Raw genomic sequence first — 21,913 nt, 5'->3', positions numbered from 1 at the left:
AGGTTATGAATTGGTCCTATAAGGTGGTTTTCATTAATTCTAGGGAAAATACTTACTACTTCGGGGATTTCTACTGACGGTAGGTATAACACCTCGTGCTCTCATGCCTATACTCATTGAAATGACGAGTACATTACCAAAATAAATTTGGGAACTAGTATTGTTTGGAATGTTCTAAAGTCGGAAAAAGGAATTTGCGGGGACCAAAAATGGTTGTCCCCCAGATGTTCTTATGTCAAGTGCTACCCTTTTAGCACCATATCGTCATTCGGGACATTTTTGAAAATTTCGATGAAAACTAAAACTTCGTCGGAATTCTAATCAATGGTGTGCTATCGAATGTTGACAAGGAATCAAAACTAATTGTGGTTTCCTATCTCGCAAGATTTGGTAATGATGGCGGGAGAGTAATGATGGGATTAACTTGTAAATCTCTGGTGATGCGTGACTCCCAATACATTAGCCCTACGTTAGGGCAATCAACTTAATCCAAAACAAGATTTTTCCTTGGCAGCGAGGTTCTTTGTTAAAATTTTGAGACGTCCGCCAAAACGACGTTCTAAAATGACGATAAGTGGTCTAATCCACCCAAAACTTAGAAAAACCTAACACATTCTTCGTAGTCGACGAGGTGGCAAAATTCGACATTTAGGCTCAAGAATCGAGAATGCTTACATCGCCCGTGTGATGAATGTAATATTGCCCAAACTTATGCTCTGATACCAAACTGACACATCCCGACTTGAAATGTCCATTAAGACTCCGAATCGAGTTGTGCTAGCCGACACCTGGAAGGTGACGAAGCCATAAAGTGTAGTGATGTGGAAAATGTGAACAAATTTAAACCTAAAAGTGCCTAAGTATAAGAGTGCGCTGTGAGCGAGCCCATTTCATAAGTGATGTCATATCATAAGTACAGTACAGTAAAATCACGTGAAAATTATACCCTCGAAGGTAATCGTCTACACTAAAATTTGCCAAGAATCCTTGTCGACACGTAAGCTGAGCAATAAAACCTGGAAGAGCGAAAAACAAAGGTGAGTGGGCCTGAAAATAAAGTTTTATAAAAACCTTTCTGAAAACATTGTAACCCCTGGCCGTAAAACAAGTATAGTTTTCAGAAAATAATACTACGTATAAGTATGAAATCAAATGTAAAACAACAATAAATCCATAAATACGCCAAATCACAATATCACAACAGTAGCATAATAAAATCAGGTGCTCATTGATTTATGCTAGCACACAAGTCGGAGTCGCCTAATGCAACTTGTACGACTGGACTGATGCTCACCAATATATGCTAACACACAAGTCGGAGTTGCCTAATGCGACCTATACGATAGGACTGGGTGTAATCATAATATATGCTCTAGTGCTACAATCATGTGAAAACTGGCACTATTCGCGATCACATACGAGTTGGAGTTGCCTATTAGAACCTGTACGACATGATTGGCACCTACTAGGATCTAAGGCGAGCATGCGGTGCGGATGTGAACATACATGTGAAATACTGGCCCTGGCCCTGGGCGAACACTAACACCGGGTGTAGCAATGATGAGCAGATAAAATTAATATAGTCATACCACAGCCATTCAACAATTCTAATCAACATCGTACTATTCATGACCATAAATATAATCAAGGCATCTCTTTATAGTAAGTTTACCTGTGCATCCCATAGGATTGTTTCATCATTTCTCAACAATAAGGTATTTCATATAAACATTAATTTAATCATGGCAATCGCATAAAGAATTTATTAATGCTTGTATGTATCGAGGCGTCACAAACGATCGTCGCCTAGAACAAATATAAAATCACGTCTCATAATTCTTATTGATAGAACATGTAACTTACATAAAACACATCCCCAAGGACGTTCTAGAATGATTTGAAACCCATTGGCCAAAAGTCAACTGTCGGTCAAAGGTCGACGGTAGGGTCTACAACCCTACGTAACTCGATCTGAAAGATCCGCACCTCGGAATTCTGATCCGTAACCTCCAAAGATCCACATTATGCTTCTAAAACAACATAATAAAATCTCATTGAGATCCAACGATCGGATCTCCGACAATCATGAAATTAAGTGGCGGCCGACGTTTAGATTTACAAACTTAGAAAACCCATCTGGGAAAATCCATACGTCAGATTCCCGTCAGAAAATTCAACTATTTCCAAAAATTCTCAAATTTTACAGGAATGAAGATCTCAACGAGTAGAGCAAGTTTTATACCTATGGCCAAGTCCAATTTGGTCGGGAAACGCCTCAAATCACCCTCAATATCACCAGAAACCTAGAAATGGGCGTCCCTTGATTCATCCTCAATTTGAACTCCAACGCCCCCAATCTTGCTTGGGCCTTGTTCATGAGATTGAGAGAAGTTGAATGACGATGGTGGTTGTCGGTGTCGCTTGTCGGAACGACGAATCATCGCCTTACACTCATGAAGCCACGACTTTGATTTTTCATAACACAAGAACCAAAATGGCTCGATTTCGTAAGGAATTGGAAGGTGGGACGATGATGAGTTGTTTCCAGGTGAGATTTCGACGTGATTAACCACAAAAATCGATCGAGAGGCTGTCGGAAAATATGGAAGGTAACCGGGTCGGGTCACACGGGTTAAAAGGGGTTCGGGTTAGCCGGGGTTCTCCCCCCTTATTTCCCTCCTTTTTCATCCCTGATTGGCCCCTCCTCCTCCTTTCTTCTCTCCCAATTCGCCCATCTCCCTCCTTTTCTCTCATGTTCTCTCTTCTTCTTCCTTTTCTTTTTTAATCCATTCCACCACCTCCTTTCTTCCATCCATTATTCTCTCATTTCCCTCCTTTTTCTCATCTTTTTTCCATCTCGGCCACACACGTGGCACAAAATGATGCTCCAACAAAAATCAACACCTTTGCCTCAAGGGCATTTTCATAATTTCACTCAATTAAAATCAATAAATATCGTAGAATTAGGGACGGGTTGTCACAAGAATAGTTGGTGGCTTCTCCATGGCAGTCCACACTTTCGGGAGTCGAGAAGACTTATAGAGGCATTTGAATCTTCCTCTAGCCACCATCGTGCAACTTGGATGGGTTTTGTTTAGGTTAAGTAACAAGTAACTATTTTATAGTGAATCTCTCAACTGTTTTAACAATGCTACAACTCACTTAGTGGTTCAAAATTTTTGTAAGATCTAATCGTTGTAAGATTCATTAAATCTCCTTATGCAATATCTAGCCATTGATTTTTTGGAACTTCTGAAAGAAAATTTGCTCAATTTGAGAGATTTATGAACAGTGAATAGGGGGCTGAATAATGAGTAGAGTAGGGTTTACATTGGTGGATTCATGATTCAAGGGTTTAAGGGAGGCAGAGACTAAAGGTGAACGCCATCCCAGCCGTGTCCCGCTCTGGAAGGGCAAAGAAAGGATATGTCCACGGATGTCACTCTCCCACCACCATCGCCACTTCCCCCACCATCAAATCCCATCAATACTTTTTGGCTTCAATCGCTTGCTTGTTGTTTGCAGCTGCAAGTCCCTACCGACCTCACTCATCACTCGTGCATGGTTTTCTTCTGCGGGACCCACGCTCTACCATTTCCCTCCATTCATCGCAACCCCATTGAAGAGAATAGATAGCCCATCATGCACTCCCGTGCTCTTGCTTTTGTGCACTAATTAGTAACCCTTGATATATCATTATTATTATTTTTTTTTTAACAAATGATATTATTTATACTAATGTGGTTTAAATTTTATTTTGACGATAATTGAATTTAAGATTTCTTACTTATAAGTGAAGAGAAGTAGTACATTGACTGTAACCCTTGATATATTATATATTGCATTTTTCTCTGTGTTTGTTTCTCTTGCTACATTTGACCTTAAGCTAGAGGTCATGAGGTTTTACGCACAAACTTAAGGAATGAGCGAACTAGAGCTAATTTTAAAGTGTATATGTGTGCATTTGACAAATTAATAATAGTGATACTATATTATTTGTATCATCTTAGCTGACATTTAAGGATGTAATCCTTCTTGATTCTATTTATATAAAAAGGATGATACACTACACGGTTATTAGTTAAGTTACGTACCCACATGGGCAGATACATGATATGGCAATGCTGGTGGCGCGGGGCTGCGATAGGCAACATCGGCATACTCGAATGCAAGGAAAAAGAAGGAAAATCCATATTTCACTCAAATTTGATTGGAGATTAGGGATTAATAGTTGGTGATGAGATTTGATTGTGCTCCCAGAGTTTTTGTGATGTTATTACTGTAGTCGATAAGCGTCCATTAAATTCTCTTGTTTTGGCTTGATTATAGAGATTTGCTTGTAAGAACTTGACAATGTGAATGTGAGCTATGACATGTCTAAAAATTAAAAAAAAAAAAAAAAAAATCTAGCGGATAGTTTGGCAAGTTATAGTATTTCTTTATATCTACGCATACCATTTTTATTTTAGTAGCATGTTATGAAGAATTTGAACTAAACCACAAAATAAACTCACCATGATAATTTTATATCAAACTCGTTATTTATGTGAGTTGAATTTAAAATATTTTACCAACAAATGAAAATGAATACCACTTAGTTATAACATTAATGAATATCACTTATCCAAAGTGGTAAATTGGCTATCCACTTGAAGACCTTCCCTTAATTTAGGGACCCAATTAACTGAATCTGGATCCTCTTCAAATCCTTTTTGTGAGGATCCTGGGGATTTGTGAATCGTATATGTTTATCATACATCGTATGATCAGAATCATTTTAATTTTTTTTATTTAAAATTAAACACAAACAGTATCTGACGAAAACTGACTGCACGATGTACGATAAACAGACACGATTTACAGATCCTTGAGATCCTCACAAAGAAGATCTGAAGAGGATCCTATTGGCAATTAACCATGCTACCCTAACAAGAACGAAATGAGCATTGCCCATGTGTGATGCAGGACATGAAATAAGATCATCGGAAGATTCAATACATTTGGCTTTTGAAATTCAACCAATATACATGGAATACAAGGGTTCTAAAGTAATGAATTTTATGTAATAATTCAATCTTTATTTAATGTAATAAATATATGTTAGTGGGGTAGATTAAGTGGGGTTAATATTAATGAGTTCATTAACTCTAGTAATGATGCATGAACTATGATGCAAGTATCAGTAATTATTAAGAGGGGGTTTAAGCATCTATAAATTCATGTATTTGTAAAGAAAAGGAGAGAAGTTGTTTGAATTATCATATTGATATTTGAGTTGTAAACTCGTTTTTATGTGTCTTTCTCTTTGTAAGAGTCTGTTGCTTTGTTCTTTCTAGTGTCTACGTTGTAGACTGGTACTAGAATCAAAGTTAATAGGGTTTTCAGGTCTCTTCTCGCACTAGGAGATAGTGGACCCTACCTATCCATTCTATCTGTAATTTTAATTCGTTTCTATCCACTGCGCCCTGCATCAATGTGTCCACGATCTAATCATATCCCTCAATAGTAATTGATGCTTAGACAAACGGATTGAATAGGGAATTTGGTGTTGAACTTGGTTGACAACGAGTAATTTACGGTCATAACATTTCGCAATGTTTTCATTTCACTTATAATATAACTTATATATTTACTTATTTATATATCAATATTTTCGTTTACTTAATATAACATCTGTATTTTATCAAGATCACGGAATTGTGTGGCGGCAACCTTATTCAAAAGCTTTTGGTAGACAACAAGCAACAAATGGCAAATGCGGGCTTCAGACCAATGATCGGCCATAATGTCATTCCACTTTCACAGTCAAACTATGAGAGCCGTCGCTTTCTAGTTGCGCTTGTGGGACCAGATACTTAAACGACCCACAATGGTCGGCCAAAACGCGCAGCAAAGCCACAATTGAATTCGACATATACAAGTTGTTTTGTGTACCGTTTTCCTTGGTGAGCGGAAGCTTTCACAACTTCAACTTGTCTACTTACTATGTGGGATTTGAATTGGAGGAACTCTGATCAAATCCGAATGTAATCTAAATTTTTGAGATAATTATGAGTTTAAGCAAATACAGATATACTTTCTTAATATGAATTAAACGTTAAGCAATGCTAGATGGAAGTGAAGTTGTTATATATGCAATGCAAAAGGGATTTGTCATGGAATGTTGATAGATTTGGCTCATGTCATTTTAACTAACAAGGACTAGTCAACTGTAACTCGACTTGTTTTATTAATCCCGCAAATTACTTGTCATTGTCGGAATCGTTGATTACCTTTTCTGATCCACATATGAGCTATAAACAAAATCTTGATTAGGATCTCATTTAAAATTCAACATATTAGTGTTGACTCTAAAAATTACAAAGATCTACGTGGCACACATGTCAAGTAATTACAAGTTAATTATGTCCTTTTTGTGAATGCGAGTGTGCTAACTTGGAACCGAGCTCGGTCGGTCGAGTAGAATAGATTTGGTGGGGGTGTCAAATGCATTGCTGACTTCTGCACTTGATCGACTACAACTTAGGAAGGACCATCTCTTGCCTTAGAGTTCTAGAACCTAAAGACAAGACTGCCTAATTCATTGCGAAGTTCAGGATTTCCCTCACTAGATTTGGCTTCCTCGACTATATTCATGAGAATATAAGTGCACTGCATCGGTATCAGGCGGTAAGGGTAGGTGCTCAAAGGAGATGAGCGTTTTTATGGAGAACGTGATTCGTCCGTCTGAATGTCGAACTGCAAACTGTACCTGAGAGTAACCAATCATAGAACACTTCACTTCCCTGGGAAACTAATGAATTGACCTCTTTGGATGAAAGAATTAAAAATTCTTCGCCGGCCGAGACTTGGATAGATAACCAACCAACTAGAAGCAATGTTGTTAATCCAAACTAAAAATGTTTCTAAATTGCTTGGTTCTATGGCTCCAGTGATGTTAATCAAACTGAAGATGTCACAAATTGTCAACAAAGTGTTGTTAATCCAAACTGAACGTGTGTTGACGAGGGGGTTATGATAGTATTTTTCTCAGGTAAGAAGGGTTTTACATACAACGAGGATTTTCGCATAAGTTTGAGTTGTTTGTTGAGTTAAATAGGGCTTTTCATGTCGCATAACCTCTTTGATTTATAGCGATAGCCTTCATGATAAACAAGTCTATCAAGATAGAATCCTGATGAGACTATGTTTTCTCGACATTTACTTGAATATGTCATTTATAGCCAAAACTTCATATTCATCTATTCTCGGCTTCTTTGATTCTTTTGAAATCCTCAGCCATGAACACTTGGCTTGAGAGTTTTGAAGAAATGAATATGCTTCAAAATCGCCCATTATCTTGCATTTAATGCCTCGATTCCAATTTACACGTCTGCCTCAACTGACACACTCCTTCTTTCTCCTGGATTTGGATCCTCTCCTGAGCTAATGGAGAGAATCCTCATGACCAATCATCGTGGGCCGTTGGATTTTTCTCCAACGGCTACAAACAGAGGGGTCCCTTTAAAGTTATAATAATTGTAGTCGTTGGATAAAAATCCAATGACCCATAATGATTGGTCAAAAGGATCCTCTCCATTAGCTCAGGAGAGGATCCAAATCCCTTGCTCCTATCACATGTTGTACTCTCAGGTATCGTTTGGTATACAGACGGGACGGGACGGAACGGAATGGGACGAGACAGGACGTAACGGAACAGAGCGGGAGCAAATATGCCCCCGGATGGAAACAAGGAGGAAGAAGAAGGAGACGGAGAGGTTATAATTTTGTGTTCCACGAATGTGGAACGAGTCGTTCCAGGGGGGTGAGGTGGAACGAAAATTCACCCAAAACTCGTCCTGTGGAACAGCTCGTTCCACCCGTTTTAGGTGTACCAAATGTGGGACGGAATGCCTTATCCCACTCTGTTCCGTCCCGTCCCACGTACCAAATGGTACCTCATGGAACCTTTCCATAATCAATCATCTCATGCACCACACTCCCCCAGAAAATTGAGCCATTGAAGATTCCCGTCTTGAAGCACTTACTCCAGAACCAACCGTCAACTTTCAAATGGGATTGAAAATTGTAAAAATTGGCCCTGCTCACTCCATCAAGGATATTTTCATAATACTAAGCTCATATTCTATGTGGCACGCTCTAATTGAATGTGGTTACTTTATGTCCACAAACACGTTTTTAAATATTATAATTTTTTTATACATATTACTGACATTTCCTTAATTGGGTATTATTCGTGTTAAGATTAGGAGTGGGCGCGATTCGGTTTGGTGCGGTTTTGAGTAAAACCAAAACCAAAACCGCAAGTTTTTGTGGTTTGGTTCGGTGCGGTTTTGAGGTTAAAACCGAAATGAAACCAAACCATTTGATTCGGTTCGGTTTGGTTTTAAACAGTTTTGGTTTGGTTTCATTGTTTGAAAAAGCTATTATGGTTACCTACTTATATATCATTTCATCCAAGTCAATAAAAATGTTTTGGTGTTTGAAAAAACTATTATGGTTACTTAATGCCTTATGACATTACGAAAAATAAATTGTTCATCCAATTCAATAAAAAAAAGTTTCGATGGTTCAACTTACTTTGCGACTTATAAAAAATACTGGCACCAAAAATACTAAGTGAAAGTAATTGTAATTTACCACTAACCTCATTGTCCGGTTGAAAAGCAGCTCGCTGATGAACTGGTAGACCGATCCAAATTGAAGTATAGTCATGAGATTTATGATATCAAAGAATTGAATCCACAGGCTTTGAACCTTCCAATTTTAAAACTATGAAAATTTTGGAACTGGAGGTCCGAATAAAACTCAGGGATTTAATTTGTTACAGATGATTGGAAAGCAAATAAAAAAGGAACACAATCAATTTACACAATGCAACAGAAAACTACTGCTAAAAATGGGAAGGGCAGAAGTCTTACTTTTTGGTTACTCGTAACGAAGCTCCTTGCTTGAAGTATGAGGAAGATGGATGCTGGTCTTACACTGTAACCAATGCCCTGGATTTTATTCAGATGATGCCATGAACTAAACTCAATGAAATAACAAATTAGAATTTAACATTTAATAAAGTTATGCGGTTTCGGTTTCAGTGCGGTTTTCAAAAGCTAAAACCGAAACCAAACCGTTTTCTACGTTGCGGTTCGGTTTCAAAACTGAAACTGTTTCAAAACCGCAAAACCAAACCGTTTGGTGTGTTTTGATTTGGTTCATATTTCGGTTTCAGTTTTAAGTTCCAAGTGCCCACCCCTAGTTAAGATTAACATAAACTTCTATAACTTTAAATGTAACTAGCATTTGCCTACACATTTTGTGTGTATGAACACATTTTTTTTTTTTTAGAAAAATGGGAAGGAGAGAAGGAGAGAGAATGTTGGGGGGGGGGGGGGGGAGTGGGAGGTTTTTGTTTTTGGTTTTTGAGAGAGAATGTTGGGGGGGGGGGGGGGAAGTGGGAGGTTTTTGTTTTTGGTTTTTGGTTTTTGGTTTTTATTTTTTAATTTTTTTAATTTTTTTAATTTTAAGAGTTAATCTCAGTTTACTACCCTCAAGTTTCGTGGTTTTCAACATTTAGTTAATGAAGTTTTTTTTGTCCTAGAGTCATACCTAAAGTGTTAATTTTGGGACAGTCTTATACATCTGTTAGTCTGATTGTTAAGTCTCCCGTTAACTGGTAATGTGACACCCACGTGGACATTGACTGGGCACCACGTGTCAATATGGGTCCCATGTGCATATTAAAAATTAAAAAAATTAAACATTAAACAATTAAAAACAACAATAAATTAAAAAAGAAAACAAAAAATGTGGGCGTCTTCTTCCTCAAGGCCCCCAACCCTCCCTCCCTTATCTCCTCTGCACCTATCTAACCCCCATCTTTTCTTCGACTTCCCGCACCGGTTCACGAGTAACGGACACCACCGCCGCTGGTGACAGTGTCAGAATCTTTCAAAGAGGGGAAAAGCTCATCCTGGCAGAGGAGAGGATTTAGGAGGCTAAGTATGGACTGTGACAGCTCATAAACCTCTTGCATGGCTCGGATCTGGGTAAGTTCGAGCTCAATAGGCTCGAGAATGAAGTCGTAGATGCGAATGCGGCTTAATCCGTTGCTTTTCTCCAGATTTGCAGTCAGTTTTCTCGAGATTTGCTGTCAAATCTGGTAAGTGGGGCACGCTCCTTCGAGCTCAAGGGGTCGTCGAAGAGGATGAGGGTTGGGTGGGTAGAGTCGAAGAGGGAGGGGGAAAGATGGATGTGCAGAGGTTGGGTGGGTGCAGAAGAGAAAAGGGAGGGAGAAGGGTGGGAGGGTCGGGGGCTTTGACGAAGAAGACGCCCACCTTTTTCTTTTATTATTATTATTATTATTTTTTTTTTATTAATTTATTAATATTTTTAATTTTTTAAAGTTTATTTATAAAAATAATGTCTACGTGGACCTTTTAATGATACGTGACGCCCAGTCATTGTCCACATGAGTGCCACATCATCAGTTAACTAGAGACTTAACAACCAGACTAACAGATGTATGAGACTGTCCCAAAATTAACATTTTAGGTATGATTATGGGACAAAAAGAAAAACTTCATATACTAAATGTTGAAAACCATGAAACTTGGTGGTAGTAAACTAAGATTTACCCTAATTTTAAATATTGGAGATATTTTAACATCACATATAGATGAGACTTCAATAAAAAACAGTAAAATTTGGACCTATTAAATTACATAATTACGTATCTTTTTTTTTTTTTTTATGTAATAAAAGACTAAATAGTCTTTTCACCTTATTTTTATTGACAAAAAATATTTTATTAATATGATTTGAGATACGTGATTAACTTGAAATTTTACCATAATATCATTTCACTTCATATGTAAGTATGTTCTTTACCTCTACTATTTTTACGGTTCATATATTCTAATTTCTAAGTTTCTAATTATTTGATTTTTATATCTGAGTTTTAATTAAAGGGGTGTGATATCAACACATCTTATTTTACTTCTTATACATTCTTCTAATTTCGGCTGTTGGATCAGATGAATTGAAGATGATCAATAGACATAAATATCAAGAAATGTGTGAGAAGTAAAATAAGATGTGTGGATATCAGACACCTAATTAAATTTCTTTCCTAAAAACGGGAGCGAGTCGCCTACTCTAGGGCTAGGGCAAAGATATCTCACTAGGATTTGATCCCATCGACAGTCAACACATGGACCGTCACGATGCTGCCACTACAAGAATTGGCGGCAAAGATTTGATGATAAACTGGCAATGATCCCCTCTCACCACTGCTTCCTCGCTTTGTTTGCACGCAAGCTTTTTTCAAGGCTTGGCGGCTTAGCCTCATCAACTCGGCTTGGCCTAATGCTCTAATTACAAGCATAACTATATAACTAATCTCTTGTTCTCAAGCTATGTTGGCAATGGCATGGTTATTCGTTCTGGATTGTGTTATCCACACACTATTTTTTACCTCTCATACAGTTCTTTTAGTTTTCGATTGTCAGATCGAATGAGTTGAAAAAAAATAATGAACAAAAATTAACGGACAAAAATTAATAAGAGTTTGTGGGAGGTGGAATGAACGTGTGGATAACACCACCCATTTGTTCTACATTTTACACTAGTGATATTATTGAACAAAATTTTTTTAAAGCTAATGCTAAAAAGATCAAATTTCTAATCAAATTTTGTAAACTAAATATTGTGGATGTTAATAATTGGATTATTACTTAAGTTTTGATTAACGTACTTATTTTCTATTTGTGACATATCATTTGATTTAAAAATTTAACCTCCCTAGCATTTTCCAAAAATTAAACTGCAAACACTTTCAATTATGACATTATCTCACATAAATAAGTAATTATTTGAATTATGACATGAATTTAATCACGAGAATAGTAAGGAGACTTTCAAAGTGGGACTCTCCACTATCTTATGTTTTTTACACAATTTTATATAATGTTGGCATCAGATTTGTGGAAAAAAACATAAAATGGTGAAGAATCCGTGAACAGTCTTATTTTTAAGAAAGCTTCCTTAACATTTACCTTTTAGGCTTTTTAGTTAAAATGGTCCATGAGATTTGCATAATACATAACTTTGGTCGCTGAGATTTAAAATCAATAGAAGTGGTCCCTAAGATTGTCTATCATCCATTATTTTGGTCATTTCGTTAAAAAAACACCGTTAAGTTGAGAGTATAACACATAACTTTGGTCCCTAAAATTTACATAACACTTAACTTTGGTCCTTAAGATTGTCCACCATCCATCATTTTGGTACTTCCATTAAAAAGCTCAGGGAGCACTTAACGGATTTTTTTAATAGAATGACCAAAATAATGAATGATGGACAATCTCAAGGACCATTATGGCCAAAAAAACCTACCTTTTATCATACGTGACAAACACAAACATCGTGGTCCTCACATGCCACAAATATAATAGGTTTATACAATTGATCAAGATATTAATTTACAATAACATAAAGTCTATGGCATATGATATGTTGTCAAACTCTATTCCACAAAACAACAAGACCCTTAAACTACATATTGGGATTTAATAACTTAATAAGGTATTAAATTAAATTTTTTACTAGATCATCCGTACATATTTTTGTGCTCTTAGGCAGTTGAACTTGTCCTATCCCCATACTCCCATGGACGATAATAATAACAATTAGAAAATAAAAGAAAGTGAATTTTTTGAAATGTCACATGAATTTATATATCTATTCTAATTTGTCATATGAATTAGATTTTTAAGCAATTTGTCATACTAACTTTTCGAAATCATTAATTGTCATCATACCCTAATTTTGTTAAGTTTTTTTAGCTAAAATAAATTGCACATGACTTGTGTTCATGTGTGACATCCCACATCACCCAGGGGAGTGATCCTTATATGTATATTCCCATCCCTACCTAACACGAGGCCTTTTGGGAGTTCACTGGCTTCGGGTTCCGTAGGAACTCCGAAGTTAACGAGAAGGGGGCTAGAGCAATCCCATAATGGGTGACCCACTGGGAAGTTGCTGGTGAGTTCCCAAAAACAAAACCGTGAGGGAATGGTAAACCCAAAGCGGACAATATCGTGGCTACGGTGGTGAAGCGGGCCCGGGAAGTGATCTGCCCCAGGCCGGGATGTGACATCATGGTTATTTCAATCATTTCAACACTTTACTCCTCTAATAAGTTGTCTTCGACAAAAATTCTAGGGATCCTCAATCAATACAAATGGAATGGTTGATCTGGTATACGATGATCTAATGGTTTGCCTTTCAGAAAAAGGAAACGACCTGCACTTACTTCCTTGTTTTCGAAGTGAAGATGAATCAAAATATAGTTGTTGGGAACTCTCTAGTTTATGGTAAAATAATATGATATTCTTTATGTTTTTGCAAGCGACATAACTTATTTTTTGGATGGAAACTTAAACAGAGCTAGGCTGGGATGATAAATTAATAATTTCAAAAAATTAGTATGACAAATCGTTTAACTTTGTTTTCATATGACAAATTGAAAAATGAGTATAAGTTCGTAAGACGTTTCAAAATTTCTGTCGTTAGAGAATATTAAGACTTTTGGGAATTTCATTTCAACTATAAATTTTTCTTTTTTCTTTTGAAACCTAAATATTATTTTTTATGGTTAATCATTCCAGCTGATTAATATATTCACATGTTTAAGGTTAATGAGAGCATTTTAATCATGGAGGTTGACTTTGGTTAACAAATATTTGCAATAAAGTATCTCCCTAAAATCATTGACAAAACAGAGTGTTGGGCTTATGCTCCCAAAGAATGAGAATAATTATTGACACCCTTATTCTATTAGAAAAATAATTACTTTTTAATTAACTAAGTGATTGGTGGAAGATGTGGGGCTGTCCAGAAGGAAGAAGATTAGCTAAATCCAATCCAGTCTATGCCCACTGTGTGTGAGAGGAGAGAGGGAGCAGTGTCTCTGTCTCTCCTATTTGAGCTGCTCGTCACTCCAACGCGGACACACAGACAGATAATCTCCATAAAAATATAAACAAAATGACCCAAAATTTCTCTCCCCTTCCTCCTTCTACTCCTCCATCTTTCACTCTTTGATTCAGACCCCATGAAAACATTTCCCAGCTGAAAGTTTTGAGCTTTTTCTGGATTCTGTGTAACAATTTCAAACATCCAATCTTGTAATTTAGTTTTTCTGGGTTTTCTGCTTTGGCTTTTGGGATGGTTTTTCTCACTCTCTTCTCTACATAGCATGAAAGTTCAAAGTTTTAGTAATTTTTGGATGATTTGAATGGAAGCTCATATCTAAGTCTAAAAACAATTCCACCTTTTTGTCTTCTTTTCAGATTTTTGCAGATTTCTCTGCCTTTTATTTTTCCTCTCTTAAAACGCCATTTCAGATCCTCAATAACCTTTTGGTTTTTCAGTTCCCACGATCCAATTTGGACTCAAAATCTCAACAAAACCCTCCAAATTCCACAAACTTTGGTTTTATATTTCGCCTCTTCTATTTCACACTTTCATCACAGAAAAGTGTTAAAATTTCAGTCTCTTTTGGTCTCAAATCAGACTTCACGAATCTATTTCTGACCCAAGAACTCTGAATTCGTTTCTGAAAAACAAAACCCAGATCACCAAATCTTCCATATTTCCCGAACTTTGGTCAAAAATAGAAACTTGGGGTCTCACAAAATGCAGGACCCTGCAACTTTCCAACCCATGAAGCCCCAGTTTCCAGAGCAAGAGCAGCTGAAATGTCCGCGCTGCGAGTCCTCCAACACCAAGTTTTGCTACTACAACAACTACAACCTCTCGCAGCCGCGCCACTTCTGCAAGAACTGCAAGCGGTACTGGACCAAAGGCGGCGCTTTGAGAAATATCCCCGTCGGCGGCGGAAGCAGGAAAAACACGAAGAAGTCGTCGTCGTCAGCTTCGAAACGTTCCTCATCGACTTCCTCATCGTCACTGTCGAGCTCTTCAGCAGCAGCAGCTCAGAACCCGGATCCGCAGCCCGACCGGACCCGGGCCTACGGCTCAAAAGTCGATCAAGACCGCGGAGTGATGGACTTCTCAGGGAGCTTCAGCTCCCTCCTGACTTCAAATGGGCAATTCGGGTCCCTTCTGGAGGGTCTGAATCCAAATGGGTCGGGTCTGAAACTGATGCAAATGGGTGATTTTGGGGAGAATTTGGATGCTGCAGGTAATATGATGAATTCGGATCCGGGTCCGGGTTTGGAGGGCCAGAGCCATGGGAATCCAGAGAGCTATATGGGGTTGCAAAATGGTGATTCTTCAACGTCAAGCTGTTGGAATGGGGCCAATGGGTGGCCTGACCTTGCCATTTATACACCAGGTTCAAGTTTTCAGTAGATATATTAAATAGATGGTTATGCTTTTAATCTACTTTTCTTAATCATAAATTTGGTAATTGTGATGAAAAATGGAGCTGAATTATGACTCTAAACAAGCTTATTCGATAAGCTAAAAGCAGCTTCCAAAAGCTTATTATTTTCTGATGTTATAGAGGGTTTGAGAAAAAACACCACAGGGCCATCATGCCTTCAGCATTCTAATATGTAATGGTTTCTATTTTCTCTCTTTTTGTGTGTGTTTTCTGTCTGTATGTGGTCTTATAGCCTCTAAAATTATTGATTTTGTGGATTTTTCCGCTAGAGAGATCCTAGGAGGCTCCTCTTATTAAAGGATGCATGACTTTCTTTTTAACTGTTACTCTCATAATATTATGGTTGTATTTTTACAAAATCATACCATGTGCTAGTTGTAATGATTGTTCTTATAGTTTGGTGCCTTCTTTGATCCGGTATGCATGTTCTGTGATGGTGTGACATTTATGTACTGTGTTTCTAAGTATGTGTGGCTTTTTCTAGATTGTGTTGAATGTTGGATTTAGACATTTTTGTTGCTTATGGATGTATAAGATAATTTGATATATCCACAAGGGATTTTGTTTGGATATATACATAGCAATATTTTCTTATACAAGCGACTTGGGGGAAGCAAGACATTAGGATTACTCGTTAATGATCAAGTTTGATGGATTTGTCCTCTGAAACAAGAAATTTTGTTCTTGGAAGGATAATATCAACCACTTGATGTCCATCCGATGTATCCATTAGGGTTATTTCGTAACCCCCACCTTCTTTCCTGTCGTATTATTTTACATACTATGATCATTATCAAAGAATGATTCTGGTTATCAAATGAATGAACAACTAGGAAGCTTAACACAAGATCTCTTGTATTCTCAACCACTTGAGCTAGAAGTTTGTTGTTGCACGCAAATTTTCATTGTATCACAAATGGATCATGAAAAATACCTTTTTTGGTGAACATTTATTTGAAGCAAAATTAAAAGCATGATGACTTTTGGAGTTGGAGAATATATGGGGAACCATAACTTCATTATGTAAATTGTATAATTTGTAATTTGTCTTTCATGGACTAGACAAAGTTCAACCTCCAACCTAGTGGGATATTATTTCAACCTCCGAAGTCTCTGTCTCAGTCTCATTTCTTCACCACTTGGCAAGGACCACTTGTATTTATTTGTTTTCTTCTTATCCACAATTAAATTGAGCATATATTTGCCATTCAGTACTATGGTTTAATAGTTTTTATTTTTACTTGTAAATGAAAGGTCATAGGTTTGAATTTTGTGCATGACGAATTAGATACCAAATTAGATTATTCATTGTGTGCCTTAACCGAAGTTCCTTTCATTTTAATAAGAAATATATCATTGTCCTAAAAAAAAAATAGAGCATATATTTATGAATTATTAGGTTCTAATTAGGTCAACACTATTAACTCCCACCATTTGGGCACTTTTCCTTTTTATTTAGTTAATCCATCAAGAGAGTATTTTTATAGAGAATTGTTATTAGCATTCCAAAAATCTTATTCTACATTCCAACCTTTCTATATTGAGAAAGAAAAATACACTTGTGAGGAATGAAAAATGGGATTTTTGGAGTGCCAATAACACTTTCCTTTTTATATTTTCCAAACCAATTACTACATATTCCATAACTACAAAACACTTTAGTGGTAGAGTGATGAAACAAAATGAAGTATTAATAAGAAACATGTTACATGTGATCCAACTTTAGGTGTTGAACGAATCTCAACAATAATTAGTTCAATACTAATTTATTTCCTCGTCTTTTAGTGTAAATATATCGTCGTTGTAAAAACAAGATATGTGATATTATTGTCGTTGGCACTTAAATGACATTGGTGCAAATCAATCATTCCAACTAGGTTCAATTTTCATCAGTTCTCCTTCCTCTAATAACCTTGCACTAATAATTAATTATTTAATTTAATAAAGCTATTGCTCAATTAGAAAAAATAATATTATTAAGAGGAGTGGCTTGTCAGCCTCTTTTTATGAGAGTACCATTTATTTCCCCATTTTCATTTGTTACTTTATAGTAAAACAAAATATACAAATAAAAGATTACGAACGGAGAGTCAAATGGAAATTTGAGAGTGAATAAAGTGGAGGTATAAGTTTAGGGATTACTATGAAGGGTGAAGCTATCCATACACTCATTTTTACTTCATACACATCTTTTCAAATTTCGACCGTTGAATTGATAAATGGTTTGAAGACAACCAAGATAAGAACGAGCATGGCTAAGGCACTTTTGGCTTGCCATGTCATACATTTCAGTTTAATTTTCAAACCTTATTAATGCTTGAACTCTCTTACTTACAAATAAAAATGAATATCATTGTATTGTAGTGCTAAGGTGTTTTAGGCTTGCAATGCCATGCAATGTGGATTAATTTTCAAACCTTATTAATGCTATATGCTAGATCAAATAATTCAAGCATTAAATGGCACGGTTAGCCGAATTCCATTTGAATTGGTAAGTTGTGGGATTCAATTCAATCCTTGCGTGTTTAACAATTTTCCCTTATATTACCAGACAGAGGGTCTGGTGTACCTAACTCAAATGAAGGAACGCGTTTTCTAAGGTGCGGATCGCTGTTTGCAGACCATATGTGAGAATCAAATATAAGGCGTTGGATTTCATCTGAACGGCTGACAAATTAGACAAAACGAACTTGGAGTGAAACCGTTCACAATAAAACTGAGCTCATTAGTGGAACCGGGCCCTATTTTTTCTCGCAATGGATTTGGAATTTGATTTTTCCTGCAAGAAGTAGGATTATGTCGCCTCTTGTTCCCATCCCTTTCTTTCACCGTCTCTCACACATTATTCCTTGTCTTATTGCTTCTAAAAAAATTAATATAAAAACCGGAACTGTTCAAGTAGAAGGAAAGAGAATAAGAAAGAGATTAGGAAAGAAAATCCTCCTTCCACCCCGTCAAATTTTCTTGTCAAATTCTTCGATCGTCACTTTTTCCCAGACCCAACCTGTCAAAATTTTCGTCTTTTCCCCAGCATACCCACCCCATCGAGTCTTGCATGCATCGTCGCATACGACCACCACCGTCCGCATCGGCAAGCCGGTGCAACGTCCCCCTTCATCATGCCCTCGAGATTGTCTGACACAGTGAAACTGTTGACGTGGCCCACTTATTAAACGGATGGTCAAATTTTCACCCAATAATAAAGTTTTAATGTTCAAAACCCAACCCAACCGGGCTCACTAAAATGCCCAACCCAAAGATTGAGGGAGGCGGATTGTCTGCCTTTATGTTTGGATGCCTTTCTCATTTCTTTTTTATTTGTGCGGTTACGGTTAAATCACGTCAATATTTTATATTCTTATTGTTTTTTGTCTTATTATCTCTATAAAAAATTAATATTAAATGTTAACGTGATTTAATTGTGACCGCACAAAATAAGAAGAAACGAAAAGAGCACCAAACAGGAAGGCAAACAATCTGCCTCCAATAAGTCTACATTTTACGATTTCTTTGCCGAGTGCCAACGAACGAAGGTGGGAATAAAAGTAGGAAACGAAGACTTTGCTTCCTTTTCCTTTGAATGTAGTCAATGTCAAGGAAGTTGCATGTGCTACAATATACATACATACATACATACATACATACATACATACATACATACATATATATATATTGCATTAGCATCTATCTAATCTGTTCATTACTATTCACATACTTGTATCTTATCAGCATTTCTTAATCGTCGGTCCTCAGTTCTTCTTTCTTCCAGCCAAACAGTAAGACGTGGTCCAAACATTAAGTCCCAGGAGAGGCATTAGTGGAGCGCATGAGCGGGGGAAGAGTCTAGACATACGAGGAAGGTGAATCTTTTAAGTCTTGCATATAGTATACTTGTTTTGTGCATATCATGAGTAGATTATTTAGATCTAGTTCAATGGCCAGCACTAGCTCTAGATCCACCTTAGGAACTATACCTGACATTGTCAATGAAGAACAAAAACTGGATTTTCAAATAGACGAAAGTATTGATTTTTCCGACTGGAACATTCCAAAAGTTTCAACCCAAAATATTTACAAGAAAAAATGGTCTTTGACCTCTTTTAAATCCGAACATCACGTCAAAACAGTTGAGAAGGCTTATGCTCTTAGCAAAGAACATGAGACTTGTCAATTATTTTCTCAAGAACAAATCAAAGCGCATCGTAAAAATGGTCATAACTATCTTCATATTGGTTTAGTTCAAATCGCAGTTAAACTGTTAACACGAAAAGGTCTTAACACTTCCATCCTTTTATGTTTACGCGACGCTCGATTTACTGATTTCAACAATAGTATACTAGGAATGATCGAATCTAGTCTTTACAACGGACCTATCCATTTTGATTGCTTTCCCGATCTCACAATAAGTCTTTCAGATCCACATGTTTTAAAAGCTCTTACTCTTAATATCAAAACCTCCGGGTACCAAGTCCTGGAAGGAACACAACCTTTGGCACTTATTTTTAGAATTTATTACAAAGTCACTGGCACAAACATGAATTTTCAAGCTTTAAACAAAAGTCCTCGCGACCACACTCTTTTAATCCAAACAACCCAAGAAAGCGCAAACATAAGAGTTCCAAGAACCATTAGGTGGTCAGACATTAGTCTCCCTTCGGATTGGTGTTTAATTAATGAAAGTAAGCCGGTTTCCGTCCAAAACAGCCTCGTTAATCTCGACAACATTGAACAATATTTTGACGGCACAGTTAAAATCAATTTTGATCGTCCAGCAAGAAAATCTTGTGAATCAGTTTTGTCACACAAATCTTTTGCTCCTAGCAGACAATCTTTTTCTGGATCCACGTCAACCGATAGACTGGGTCGAGATCAAGATTTGATCAAATCGTTAGTAAACAAAAAGTTAAAAGAGCAGGAAGCTGCACAACAAGATTTAATCAATGATTTACTCAAATTAAAGTCTGTCGACACTTCTTCACAAGTTGCACATCCTGTTTATCATCCTTCAAACCAAGAAGAACCCACTTCTCCAACTCCTTCTGATTTTGAAACAACATCGGTGAATCATCAATTACTTGTTTTAAACAAACCACATAAAATACGATGGAGGAAGCTTAAAGCTGACATCGCTTCTGAGGAAAGCATCCCCAGAAGAAATATTTTTAGAAAAAAGTATTGTGATGAAGAAAAGCTAGCCATATATGCCGAATGGAAAGCTTTTGTAGAACAATACCAATTTGAAATATATTTTTTTGATTTTATTGAAAAACATTATGAAACAAAAAATAAAGTTACGGTTGTTACCAAAGAAAATTGGGTTAAGGAAGACAAAACTTTGATTTCTTCTAGTCATCCTCCCAAAGAAACTATTTTGATTTCCACCGGTAATACCAACATTCCCGCAACTCCTTTCAAAATTCCAAAAGAAGATTCTGGTTTTAAACCTGTCATTGAACAGAATAATTTTACAAACCAAAGTCTTCATACTATTGGAAAACAGTTAGACAAAATTGAAACCAAAATCGACAAATTGTCTCAACCAAAATCTTCTCAAAAAGAAAAACCTTTAGTAAATTTTACTGATACTTCTTCAAGTTCCACTGCTTTAAAATCCATGACTACTTTACAAAAAATTGATCATATGCTCACTGAGCTCAAAAAAGAGAAAGTTGTTAGTGTTTTGCAAAACAATGATGTTTTTGTCGAAAAAGAAAACACATCTGATCCAGATTCTTCTCAGGACACGGAAACTAGTTCTGCTATTCAAAATATTGAAAATGCTTTTCACAACATTGATCTTCAACCAACTCTTGATTTAAAACGTATTCGTACTCATCCGATCAACCCTACTTCTCTCACAAAAAACTGGTATCCCAGGTCAACTCCTCCTGACCTTCAATTTGAAGAACGAAATATTCAAAATCAATTTTCAGTTTCAGCCGACAAACTTTATGAGTGGAACATAGATGGCTTATCCGAACAAGAACTTTTGAACAAACTTCAATACATGTCCATGGTTGCTAATAGCTACATTTCAAATCACAATTTTACACAAACACAAATCGTTGATCTTCTCGTCACTGGTTTCACTGGAATGCTTCATTCTTGGTGGGAGAAGCACTTGACTTCTCAGTCCAGAGATGAAATACGCTTTGCGGTCAAAAAAGATGAGGAAGGATTTCCCATTTTTGACGAAACGATAGGACAGGGAATACCCGACGGAGTAAATACTTTACTTTATACGATTATAGAACACTTTATAGGAACACCCAGCAACGTTACTACGCGTATTCACGACCAACTGAGTAATTTAAGGTGTCCAACCTTAAGTGATTTCAGATGGTATAAAGATGTTTTCATATCCAGAGTTATGCTTCGGGAAGATAGTAATCAACCTTTTTGGAAAGAAAAATTTATCAATGGTTTACCAAATCTTTTTGCTCACAAAATTCGAAATGTTTTAGTAAATGAAGAAGGTGTCATACCTTATCATACCCTTACATA

At 36.7% G+C, this 21,913-nt stretch overlaps 1 protein-coding gene across 1 annotated transcript; it reads left to right on the top strand.

Annotated features, from left to right (window-relative positions):
• The first annotated feature begins 13,808 nt into the window (after positions 1-13,808).
• On the top strand, positions 13,809-15,981 carry LOC137707998 (dof zinc finger protein DOF3.1-like). The gene has a single exon (XM_068446958.1). The coding sequence runs from the start codon at positions 14,698-14,700 to the stop codon at positions 15,373-15,375; it is 678 nt and encodes a 225-aa protein (XP_068303059.1). The 5' UTR covers positions 13,809-14,697; the 3' UTR covers positions 15,376-15,981.
• Positions 15,982-21,913: the final 5,932 nt, after the last annotated feature.

Source organism: Pyrus communis, chromosome 11, assembly GCF_963583255.1.
Source record: "Pyrus communis chromosome 11, drPyrComm1.1, whole genome shotgun sequence".
NCBI lineage: Eukaryota > Viridiplantae > Streptophyta > Magnoliopsida > Rosales > Rosaceae > Pyrus > Pyrus communis.
This window is presented reverse-complemented; position numbering and strand designations above follow the sequence as displayed.